Source organism: Terrapene carolina, unplaced genomic scaffold, assembly GCF_002925995.2.
Source record: "Terrapene carolina triunguis isolate 2854851 unplaced genomic scaffold, T_m_triunguis-2.0 Scaffold210, whole genome shotgun sequence".
NCBI classification, from domain to species: domain Eukaryota; kingdom Metazoa; phylum Chordata; order Testudines; family Emydidae; genus Terrapene; species Terrapene triunguis.
In genome coordinates this window covers 21,395,123-21,408,442 of record NW_020664561.1, presented here as the reverse complement: position 1 = coordinate 21,408,442, position 13,320 = coordinate 21,395,123, and the positions used below count along the sequence as shown (strand labels likewise).

General features: G+C 39.2%; 1 protein-coding gene across 2 annotated transcripts in view; it reads left to right on the top strand.

The window, feature by feature from the left end:
* The window catches only part of LOC112109626 (ubiquitin carboxyl-terminal hydrolase isozyme L5), a 30,957-nt gene extending 29,208 nt beyond the window's left edge, over nucleotides 1-1,749 (top strand). For both annotated transcript variants that reach the window (XM_024204200.2, XM_024204201.3), the window contains one exon: nucleotides 1,055-1,749. In XM_024204200.2, the coding sequence (XP_024059968.1) occupies nucleotides 1,055-1,099 (45 nt within the window). In that variant the 3' untranslated portion in view covers nucleotides 1,100-1,749. The remainder of the gene's footprint in view (nucleotides 1-1,054) is intronic.
* The last annotated feature ends 11,571 nt before the right edge of the window (nucleotides 1,750-13,320 follow it).

Sequence of the window (13,320 nt, the reverse complement as noted above, 5' to 3'; positions counted from 1 at the left end):
ATATTAGGGTGATCTGTGTGTAAAGAAAGTTTAGCTTGATTTAGAGCTCCATATATACACATCAAGAGAAAAGTCACCCCTCAGAATTCTGTTGCTGATCTTAGTTTAGTGTGCAGCTACCACAGCAAATGATACGATGAATAACAAGATAGAAAACGAAGAGGGATTTCTATTTCAACAATGACAGATTTTTATTTATTTATTTATTTATTTATTGCATCCTAAGGGAAATGATTGCCTGTCTGATCTTCTCACATAACTATTCAACACAACATTTTCTAGTTGAATATTGGTAAAAACCAAAATTTGCATATTAGTATTTTACTAAATGGTATTATAAAAACGATGTACCAGGCTGCAAGTTTGTTGCAAAACAATTACGTTCATTTGTATGGAATGTAGACTTTTAACACGTTGTGGAAAACTGAGCAAGAAATTCTATTTGCAAATAACCTCGCTCTTAGTTTCTGTATTTTTCTTCCTCCGTGCTTCTTGATGATGAAGCAAAATACCGGTAAAAAGATCTTTGTTGCTTCAGAGCTCATAAACTGATTATTCTTCACCTGAGCTCATTTTCTGTTTGATTTATATGATTCTTCCCACCGCTCCAATTGTGATATTCATACAGAGGATTATGATTGTCAGGTGGAGAATAAACTGCATGAGCAGATGATCTCCAGAATAATAAAAATCTTATTGTTAGATATCTCTCCTTTTTTATGTGAAAAAAGATAGAAACTTAAGACTAAACTGTTTTAAGTAAAGTGTTGGTTTTTTCAGATTTTTCCACAAGGAGTCAAGAGGTCTTTAACCTGTTTTGCATTATATAAGCGTATGCCCAGAGATGATATTAAGGTTTAGTAACTGCATGTGCAGCATTCGACAAGCATCCAAATTATGTTTAAAAGTGGCTTTTGTTAGAACACAAATGATATTTTACTGTATGTTCCAGGAGGTAACAGACAGGCATGTATATTTTGAGTTGTAGACAAAAGTAGGCAGTATTCTCATCATAGTATAACATGCTCCTTTTTTTTTTTTTAAACCTTTTTAGGCAAAAGAAAAACAGAATGCCAAGAAAGCTCAGGAGGCCAAGTGAAGATAATTTTGGAGGAAAAATATATACAATAATGTGCTTCTAACCTTGTTTTCATGAAACAAGCCTACAAGACTTTTCCATAAACTTTAAATTTGTCCAGCGCACGTTTGACAATTGTAACAGTTTGTCTTGTATCGTATGTACGGGTCTATAAATCTCCTCACCTTGCATCATGTGCATGTAGTATCTACTAAGTAATGTTTAGAGTCTCTTGATCAAATTCCATTATTTAACGGTTGTATCTGATCAATTCCTCATAGCTTATTGGGAAGTAGAACTGCCATTGTTGTAGATCTGAAAATGTGCAAATAATGTACCCATATATTTTAATCTCTTCCTAATGAAAATATTTACACCTTATCCCACGTTAAGGGACTTGGATTTCTAATGATGCAGAGAATGTCAGAATTTTAAAATAACGGTTGGGCTTTCTCTGTTCATCACCATTAACAGTTATTATAGTCTCTGACTCTCTTCACCAACTTCCTCCGTGTCTTTGTTTTTATGAACTTTGACTAATTTTTTACAGAGTTGAAAAGTATGAATTTAGCTGTAAACCACTTGCAAAGACCAATGTGTAATCTCAAAAGATCTGCATTGCTTTAGTAGAAAAGATAATAAATATTCCCATTTTTATTTTGGCAAACTTTCTTCAGGTGGTATTTTGTAGCCCTATCATTTGGTACTGTGACTGTTTTGGATAGGATAGTACTTGAAATCTTGGCTTCTTGGCCATATACATCAAACTTGCAACAAGGAAGTTCACCATTTGATTTCAGGAGATAATATTTTTGGAGATGTGTTTATTCCACAGTTTTAGTTGTAAACCTTTAAACATACACTTTGGTAGTTTTGTGGGCGGGTTTCTTGACCAGCAGGAGAGACCGATTTGGGAGGGGCAGGAGGTGACTTAACCATATAAGAGAACTAAATGCATGGGAAAACTTAAAATACCAGAGTTTAAAAACAAAATTTCAGTGAAGACCTCAGTCCAGACCATGGGAAAACTAGCATTGCAATTACTCTTACTCACTGATTTCACTAGCTCTGCTCTGCTAGTGAAATAAATCTGCTTTAAATCTCAAAGTGAGAGAGGAAGGTGTTTGTATTATAACGTATGGTGATGCACTGTTAAAGTGGTTTGGTATTGTGGAACATATTTACAGGTCTTCTACTCTATTTGCCTACCTATACAGGATGGTTCCTGATAGTATAATCTGAACTGATTTGCTCAGTCTGGTTTTGAATAAGTCAGACAGTGATTCTGCCACTAACCTAGGGAGAATTTCTCTCTCTCCCCCCTCCCATTTCTTTTCCTCTTCAATCTAAAGTGTGTGTGTTTCATGACCAGGGCCGGCTCTGGCTTTTTAGCCGCTCCAAGCAAAAAACAAAAACAAAAAAACTGTGGGGCAGCCGGAGCGGCAAAGCGCGCGCGCACACACACACACACACAAACCACCTGTGGGGCGGCCGGAGCGGCAAGGCGCGCGCACACACACACAAACCACCTGTGGGGCGGCCGGGGGGGCAAAGCAGAGGGGGGGGGGGGAAACCTGCAGGGCGGCCGGAGCGAGGGTACAGGGGGACTCCCTGTGCTGCAGACATGCAGCGGAGTGCGCGCCTGGTCTAGCGGGGGGAGGAGGAGGGAGTGGGGGGGAGAGAGAAAGGGGGCGGCCAGGGCTTCAGCGGGGCGCTTGCCTCGCGGCCCCTCCCGCTGCCTTACCAGTAGGGGTCTGCGCCGCTCCGGTTGGCTGGGAGGGAAGGACACGGGCTGCCCTGCTGAGTTTGCTGCAGGGTGCTCCCCTCCTCCACGCCTCCGCCCCCTACAGGGCGGCCGGAGCGGAAAACCAAAAAGAAAAAGGGGGAGGAAAAAAAAGGGCAGCCAGAATGCCGCCCGTTGGAATCTGCTGCCCCAAGCACAAGCTTGCTCAGCTGGTGCCTGGAGCCGGCCCTGTTCGTGACATTGTCTTTTCTTTATTAATTGTGCTTTATTCTGAAACTTTCCTCATTTTTTGGAGGAAGGCTGTGTGTTCAAAGCACATTGATTACAATGAATAAAATATTGTACTGTCTTTAAAAAGGCAGTATATAATGAAAGTATTAAATATGATTCAAAGGGGTAATACATGCTAATTTTATGTTCAGTCCACTTTTGGTCCCCACCCAGAAGTCCTATTTAAGAAATACAGTAAAATCAATTCCGAGAAAAGAGACAAATGACTTAGAAAAGGAAGGCAGCATGTTTAAAACTGGTAAAAGAAAATAGTTTTACATAACCTGCCTGCAGGCATACCCCCTTGGGCTGTAAGTTCCTCTGATTTCATATGCTTTGCAGGGCCAGGTCTGCTCTTTATTCAGGGAGATCTTTAAGGAAATATAGGAAATCATGCTTAAACTGCTACTGCAATGCTACTGGTCTCTGTGCCTCACAACTCCCTGTACGTGCAATGTCAGCAACACACACAAGTCCATGGGTTCCATGATATTTTTTCCATCTTGGTTGTTCCTTTATTTCCATCCCTTTTTTGGATCCAAAGGCATTCTTATTACCAGGGCCAGAAGTTAACACTGTGTACTCCCTGTAGATGTTCATGTGGTATTTCTGCTACCTTAACCCATGGTGGTGGGGGAGAAGGGAAACCTGTGTATGGATTTTGCTAATTGCTTCACTCCATCTGATGGAGGGAAGATTCTGCTGCTGCCTGCTTCCCTCATGCACGATGCTGAAGATTTATACCGTTCCATTCCACTTAAAAGTGAATGCTCTGTTGAAGTATAATAGCATCTTTTCTCTCCTGGCAGTGAGGAAACCCAACTGAAATGAGGGAGGATGAGAGCTGGTGCCTCAGACTGGGACATGGGAGCCAATTTAATGTGTGTTCAATATACAGATGATCAAGTAAGCAACCAATGAGAACAACTAAGATGTCCAGAGTGCCCCGGGCATCACTGACTCGTTTGCGTCCTTTGCTTGGGATGGGAAGAAAATTTTCTTCATAGTAACAAGCCTCACTGGGATCAGGTTATGTTCGGAGCTCTATTTCTGCAGGGGAAAAAGTCTATTTCCTTTTTTTTCCCCCTTCTCTTTTTTTGGATTGAGGGGAAGGGGGTTTGGGAAGGCTTTATTAAGGATTGGGTGGGGGAAGGATTGACTAGGGCGTGGCAAAAGTTATTCTTGAAACTGGAAAAACATTAGTGGGTGCTGTGAACCAGCACCCTTCTGTCCAAATCTGTCCAAATATTTTTTTCTATTCCTATCCAACTCTATCTTGTGGATCTGCAGGGTCGGGAGAGGGTGTCAAGCTCAAGCTTGTAACAGACTCAGTTGCAGCCTTACTGTATCACTCCATGATCAAATAACTAGGAACTGTGTCTACACTAACCTAACTTTTGTATGGGGAAAACCAATTCAATTAATGAAGTTGAGCACTTTTTTTAAGCTTAAGCCCATTGCCCTTTTATGTAGTGCTATATACACCTTTTCTCCTGAACAAAAGCCTATTCTGACTTTTTCAAAGGTTATTAGGGCCAATCAATAAAGTACTTTTCCTCAATGTGGACCTTAGTTTTAATTGCAGTACAAATAAGCTGCCTGCTTCAAGCCAATGGCCATGGACATGAATCACTTTTCCAGAGAGCAAGAACATAACAGCCATACTGTGTCAGAGCAGTGGTTCATCTAGCCATGTATCCTGTCTCTGCTAGTGTCCAGAACCAGAGCTTCTTGGACAGATCCACCCCAGTCTTTCCCTTCTTCTAGTCAGAGGTTTAGGGTCACCTGGAGCATGGGGTTACATCCCAGATCATCTTGGCTAATAGCCAATAATAGACCTATCCTCCATGAACTTGTCTAGTTCTCTTCTGTACCTAGTATTTCCTTTGCAACATCCCATGGCAATGAATTCCACAGGTTAATTGTGCATTGTATGTTTAAAAAACGCAAAAACCCTTCTTGTTTGTATTAAACCTGTTGCCTATTAATTTCATCTGATGACCTGTGGCTTTTGTACTGTGGGGAAAAAATTGAAACTTTAAAAACTGTATTATAAGCTGATCAAACAAATGTGGCAAATTAGATTTTGCCTTCTTTAATTTAAAGGTGTGTTTTTCCTTCCTTCTGTATCCAGGGCGGTGATGGCATTTCCGATTCTGGTTATGGAACAAGTGGTTTCATCCAGGAGCTGTGGTTTATGCTGGCATAAACAAATGAAAATTTGTTGTAGGCTTCCACAACCTGATGTATGTTGTCTATACTTAATAAAAGCCTCATACGTTTAGTTTCTGTGACGAATTCTGCCTGCTCTTGGTTTTTCCTGTCTCCATCAAAGAGCAGGCGCATTTTCAAAAATTCTGCTACTTGCTGAGAGGTGGTTGTTTTAAGCTCTCCTTGATCCCACTGCATTGTGCTCTTGCTGCCCTTGTCAAATCTAATAATAACAAAGAATGCTTCCTTGTCTCTCTTAATGTCAAGGTTTCCTGACATTTGGCTCAGGTTTGGGTCATTCTTAATCCTGTTTCTTTCATTGTAATGTTCAAGTGAGTTATGCCAGTTAATGTGTTAGTGACAGTCACCACACTTTAAAAGAGAAGTTTTTTGTATACCACATCAAATTAGTCTGAGTAATTTAGACATAATTTAAAATGTTTACAGAAATACGCGAACTTAACTACATGTGAAAATACCCAAAATCTTCATGTACTAGATGGTTGCATGATGCATCCCCAGAAACCTTACAATATTTCACAGGAGGCTTGAGGTCAGCATGAAGGCTGTCCCAGAACAAATCTTCTAATGCCATATTATAAAATGATGGTATCTTTTCTTCCCCAGGTGTTTAAATACTTCCTTACTGCTAAGAAGTGCATTGACCTGTATAATGAATTGAATGTAAATGAGTGTTTTAAAAATAGAACAGTATTCAGTGAAAACAAAACTCTTAATAAATTGAGAATTTGAACAGACATGTAACCTGGCCATTTCCTTCAGAGGTAGAACTTTTTATTGCTGTAGATGACTTTAAAAAATTCACAGTATGTATGTACAAAGGGACTGTGGGAGGGGGATGGGATTCCATTCATTGAAATCAAAATGTGTTTTGTGCCTCCTTACTTTGTGAATAAGTGATTGGCTGATAGATGCATCTAGTTAAAAAGCAGTAGCCTGTTTTTTTATAAGATGGGATAATGGGATGGAACTATCAGTCTTAAAGCATATTGTTACCTTAGGGCAACATCCCAATTCTTATCCAATGGAGAACAGTATTATTCTTTCCCAGCTCTTTAATCCAGAGAAAGATATTGGTCACATGGGAGCCAGATGACTTCTGGACTTGCTCCAAGAGAACGGAGATTAAAATATAATTTAATAATAAATAATTTAACACAAGCTTCCCAGAATGGAAACAAAGTATTAGATGAAAGTCCTGATTCAGACAGTGAGGGCAGTAGCAGGGCAAGCAATTGTGTTAGAAAAGTAGACAGATTTTAGAAAAGAAAAATTGGAAAACAAGTATAAAGCTAGTATTAAGTATGTTTAGAAGTTTATACTAATCTACATGTTAAAAAAACTGACCTCCCATTAGCAGTTGCTGAGTTCATATAACATCTTAAATCTCCATATAAACAAACCCTCACTGACTATGCAGATAGATAAGAGATCTAGCTAAACATATTTTTCTAAGGTTTCAGAGGGGTAGCCGTGTTAGTTTGTATCAGCAAAAATATTGAGGAGTCCTTGTGGCACCTTAGAGACTAACAAATTTATTTGGGCATAAGCTTTCGTGGGCTAAAACCCCCTTCGTCAGATGCATGGAGTGAAAAATACAGTAAGCAGTACATATATTACAGCACATGAAAAGATGGGAGTTGCATTACCAAGTGTGTGGGGAGGCTCAGTGCTAATGAGGTCAATTCAATTAAGGTGGAAGTGGCCTATTCTTAACAGTTGACAAGAAGGGGTGAATATCAAGAGAGGGAAAATTACTTTTGTAGTGCTAACGAGGCCAATGCAATCAAGGTGGATGTCGCCCATTTCCAACAGTTGACAAGAATGTGAGTATCAGCAGAGGGAAAATTACTTTTTGTAGTTACCAAGAAACTGCAGAACTGGAATTAGTTTGCAAACTGAACACCATCAAATTAAGCCTGAATAAAGACTGGGAGTGAATGGGTCACTACAAAAAGTAATTTTCCCTCAGCCAATGAAGTGGGTTTTAGCCCATGAAAGCTTATGCCTAAATAAATTTGTTAGTCTCTAAGGTGCCATGAGGACTCCTTGATTTTTTTTTTTTTTTTAAAGGTTCATTGGAGCCTCTTCAATAACGGAGTATTACTGTTAGAGTACTCTAACTCCTTTTAATGTCCATATCTGTTGTAGTATGTATAAACCAATTGCTTCATCAGCTATTTAAATGTATTAACCAATTTTATATATTTTAATTATGCAGTATATGTTATATAGTGTGTATGGCTATTTAAAGGCTGTTTCACAGGATACAATCAAAGACGAGGTCATTTCAGGGACTGAATGCTGAAAATCATTTAAAACCATTAATCATAGGTGTTTTTCCATTACTAACATTATTAGGTACTCTAATCTATTTTCCTGTCTGTATAGAATTCTTCTCTACAGCATGTTCTCTGGTACTTTGTCAAATTTAGTTTTAATTTACTTGATTGGTGGGGATTTCATATATCGTTCTACGTGTCAGAAAGGGTTTCCTTATATTTAGGTCCCATTTTAAGTTGAAATTCATAAAACCTCCTCCTTTAAAATCATTCTTAAAAAAAAACCTACTATTTACAGGAATCTTTCCTGCCTTCCTTCCCACATTTCCTCACTCTCCCTTTTCTAAAAGTTTGTTCCACATCTTGTTTGGTTATTTGTCTTTTGGGGTGGGCGGAGAACACCTTTAGGCCCTAATCCTGCAAACATATCTGCATATGTGAACCCTTAATTCTCCTGCAGAGTTCTACTGAAATCCATGAGATTATGTATGGGAGTAAAGAACAGTGCATGTGGATCTATTTGCAGGATTAGGCTCTTAGACTGCAAGCTCTTTTAAGCATTTTTCTGTTAGTTAATCTTTAAGTACCACGCTGTTAATAATAATAATAATAAATATTCCTTTGTTTAATTTCTCCCCATTTGTCAAGGCTGATTCCCAACTCTGGCACTTTGAGTGCAGAAGGTGGGGGCCTACAAGGATTCTAAAAATTAATATCAGCCTGGCATGGCTAGTATTAAACATCCAATACAGCTTCTCTCTTTAAAAAAACAAACAAACAAACAAGGAGTCCGGTGGCACCTTAAAGAGTAACAGATTTATTTGGGCATAAGTTTCGTGGGTAAAAAACTTCACTTCTCTGACCTGGGATGGGTAGATGCTGCCATCACCCAAGTGCAAAAAACCCCTTTTGACCCAGGAAGGTGCACTTGGGAATTCCTCCCTGTGGGGTACCCTCAAGCCCTTTCACATACACCCTCCTCCTCCGGGGCAGAGCGGAGAAAGAAAACAAAGGAAATCAGCTGGTGGCAACAGCTAATTAAACAACATATGCACAAACCTCTTAGGACACAAAAAACCCAATCCTGTTCTTAAATGTAAATTTTATTAAAAACAAAAAGAAAGAAAATACATCTGGAACTTAGGCTATGGCTAGATTTAAAAAGAGCAAATATAATAATTAAACAGCAAGAATGGTTTTCTTGAGGTCCAGCTTAAAGATTACAAACAAAACAAAAGCACCTGGGGTTAGCACAGAGGTCAGGGGCGGCTCTATGTATTTTGCTGCCCCAAGCACGGCAGTAAGGCAGGCTTCGGCGGCATGCCTGCGGGAGGTCTGCTGGTAATGCGGATTTGGCGGCATGCCTGCGGGAGGTCCGCCAGTCCCGCACCTTCGGCGTACCCACCGCCGAAATGCTACCGAAGCTGTGGGACCGGCAGACCTCCCGCAGGCATGCTGCCAAAGGCAGCCTGACTGCTGCCCTCAGGGCGACCGGCATGCCACCCCCTGCGGCTTGCCACCCCAGGCACGCCCTTGGTGCGCTGGTGCCAGGAGCCGCCCTTGACAGAGGTGCTACAGAAGCCTTACAGAAATAAAAGAAACCTAGTCACATCTTTCTAGACATTTCCTGATCTACTTACATATCTGGGGTTTCAAATTGTGGAGTTTCTAGGTATGAGCTGATGATTTTTCATACCTGGTCTACAGCTTTTTACAGCATAGCTCAAGCACTGTCTTTGCTCTGTCCCCTCTCTCTTGAGAACGACAGACAGACAAGGGGAGTTTTTTCCTCAATTTTAAAAGTTCTAGCCCTCCCATTGGCTTTTTTGGTCAGGTGCCCACTCCCTTCCTTTTACCTATGGGCTTTTTTTTTTTTTTTTTTTTAACCCTTTACAGATAAAGCAAGTAGAGAACAGCTACTACCAGGGATTTTATAGCTAACTGGCTGGCTCTCCATAAAAGGGAGCTGCCCCACTCCCCTTCATTTATCACACCATTACTCCTAGTTATGGAGATAATACATATATATTTAAAAGGCATGATCTTTAGGCACTTCATTACAATATAATTAAATATAGAAAAGCAATATCACCATAGAGTGAGTGCAGGGAAAAAAACATAGGACATATGTACCTCAAACCCTCAGGAGTTAATCTTCCATCCTTGATGTTTTGTAATGTTTTTTTGACACCCCAAACTTTTTTTGTTTGGGTATATGCTAGAGGCACAGCTCTGCACTTAAGAAATACTGGTCAGAGAGACTCAGGTGGTGAACAGACTTTACAAGCGATTTACTCGGCTTCTGAAAAGCTCTACCCTGCAATTGAAAAATATAGCATTTCTTCCAAGATCTAATGGCCTCTACGTTCACTTAAACAAAACTGGTAAAACTCTCTTTAGTAGTACCATCTGGTGATTCCCAATAATATTACACCATTCCAGTTTGTAAAACTTAGGTGTTTGTAATTTCTAGGTTTATGCAACAGAAAAACAATTTAATGTAAAGATAAACAACTAATTGTCAGGGAAACATTACAGTAACAGATGCTTACGGAGAATGGACAATACTTTCCAATGCCTCCAACAACCTTTGTCATCTGGACACAAGTGTTTTATGCTCTGGGCTGGATCTTGAAGGACTAAGCAACTTTAGCTCCCATTGCGATCAATATTCATATGAATCCAGAGTCTTCTGTTCTAGAAGAATTAAAAATAATACATATGCATGTATTGCTTCAGACTACAGAACTTTGTACAGGAGTAGTCCCTTTGCAATCAATGAGACTTTCTGTAAATAGTTAGCCATCAACAGCATTGAGAACCTAGTTACTTATTGAGTACAGTGCAAATGCCTTTGTTAGTTATTGGACCCTAGATTAACAGCTATGATTATTATTGTTAAAATTGCCTTGTTTCCATGCAGTCTTAACAATGTCAATGTGAAAAAGAATCCCAGAAGTGGTGTCAAATTTACAGTGAGTTGAAAAACATTGTGAACTTTGTGTAAATATCTGCTGCTGTCTCTATTTGAGTTCAAAGGCATTAAAAGTACCTTGTTGCACTAGATGCAACCTTTTACAGAAGCCATTCATAGAGTCCAGGAGAAATTGGAATAATTCATGTTACTTAACAAAAAAAAATTGTTCTATTAAGGGTTAAAAATACCAATGAACAATACAATTTTTATAGTGATGAAGCAAAGAAGGGTAATATTAAAAACATGCTGAGGAGGTGGATTTAGGAGACTTGGGTTCATTTCCTGGCTCTTCCTGTGTGGTCTTGGGCAAGGTATTAATCTCTTTGTGCTTCAGTTTCCCCATCTGTAACATAGGGGTGATAAAACTTATTTATCTTCTCTGTTTAGGTTGTAAGCTCTTTGGGGTAAGGTATGTCTCTTACTATGAGTTTGTACAGTGCTTAGCATAATGAGAGCCCTATCTTGGCTGGGGCTTCTTGTAATGTGTCACATAATTGTCAAATATTAATAAAATCAGCTGTAAAGAAAACAGTAAAGTTCTTATATTAGCTTATACTACTTTTATATACACCTGCAGGGGCTTTTAAATTGCAGTTGTTGGTAGGTAATGTGATCTTTAATCCACTTTAGCGGGAATGGAGCAATGTAAGGAACTCTGAATATGCTGTTTGGCATTTATTTTATCTTTTGATGTCAAGAAATAGTTTATTTACAAAAGTAGTGATAACACTGTGAAAGGCATTCATGAAGAATTACAATGACTGGCTTGTGTCCTTTCAATAGAGTCTGACACTGAAGTGGTGTTCTCTGTTATGTGCAATATCCACAACTACTGCAAAAAGCAATTCAACCATGGAGACTCCGTCTGTTCTGGATAATCTCACTTCCCTTTACTAACAACATCTAGTGGAGCTTATTCTATTGAAGGTATTTTCCATGTGTACCGATGAAAATACAGTTACCTTGCCACGATAAGCAAGTGTTTCCCCCAGTTTGTACAGTTTTGGGGGCCTTTAATTACACTAGTTGAAGGCAGTGTTAATGTTTTGATTGATTTTTAACACGCATTGCTAACTGCTTGGGTGACATCTCAGACAGTAACAGAGCACCTTCTGAAACTTTATCAGCACCAGATATTTACAGTTCAATAAATGAAAAATAAAGTCATCTTAAGCAAATATTTTTCTTAATTTGGCTAATGTTTAAATGAGTGGATATGAAACACCTGCAAACCATTACCTGAATACAAAGAATTATCTGTGCTTTTAACTGCAGGGAGTGCTTTTTATTTGAGGGGAATAATGACACTCTCCACATACACACATTTGGCTTGTTTCTCATAATAGATACCCAGTGAGGACCAAAGGATATCGTTTCCCCAACCAGTCAGATTCCCCTACGCTCTATAACGATTTTACCGTAATGGGTAATTTTTAACTAGCTACATGAATGAAAACAAGACCAAACCAGTTATAAAATAGAACAGATTTAATATGCCCCATAGGGTTTATTAAACTATCTCACTATACACTATTGATAGCTATTATGATGCCAAATGGTGAATAAAGATAGCAAGAAGTACAAAAGTGTGTATGTTGTTAGGCTAGTGGTATCCAAAGTGCCCTTCTAGACTACTAATGCACATGCTGGCTTGACATGTTTCTGTTAGAATGCATCTCACTAATTTTAAATTCCATTTTAATAAAATAAATCACTGTTATGGCTTATGGAAAATACCTTTCCACTAGAAAAAGCTGTGTCCAACAGAAGTGCAAGTCCTGTGCCCTGAAGTCCTATAGATAGGCTTGGCAGAATTTGATTTTAGGGTAGTTTATTTTTTATAATTTTGATGGATATCAATGATTATCTTTAAGCATTTTTAAATATTTTCATCAATTTAAATTCAGTTGCACAAAATTATGGGTTTTAAGAATTTTTTCTCCAATGTTTATCTATTTAAATTTTCACCGTTGCAGGAAATTATGGGGGGCTCAGGAAATGAGGGGGCAGGTCAATCATTTAATAACCGCAGACTTGGAGATTCAAAAAGTTAAAGCTTTATAACAGTTAAAACATGAACTGTCTACAGCATGTCAACATTTTAGCCTTAAATCAAACCAAGTTCTCAAGCAGAATTTTATTTTTACTTTACCTATCTGTACATTTAGATTATTATTGATGGAAATATTTGTTCATTGGTTTGTGTGTGTATGGCAAAATCAATGTTTACCAACATTTACCAATAAAAATATTATCCTTTCAAGCCTACCTATAGAGTAAGGAGCTGGTTATTGACATGCGTTGGTGAACAGGAAGAAGAGCAGTCCAGAGTTGCCTGAGAACTCCAGAGCGGGGCAGAGGCTCCATAGGGGAAGGAGCTCTTTACTGGCATCTGTTGGTGAGCAAGGGGAAGTGAGTGAATGGGTTAGTTCTTATCTGCACTTCAGTTCAGTTAGCATTTTGGCTAAAATACAGTTAAGTTTTTTGTGTTGGGGACCAATAAAATGCTATAGACCCTGGTGGGAAATGAAAGGACCAGAAACTGCACCAGCTGTGCCTGAGGTGGAGGAGGAGCTTCATCACTGTCCTAAACGCCAGAGGCGTAATGGGAAGATGATGATGATGAAAAAGTAGGTTCTCTCCCCCCCGCCCAAAGTATTTTAACAATAGTCCCAACCCCAGTCCTCCTCTTGCAGTTGTGAGTGACTAATGCATTCTACCTACTTCCCTTCTCCCC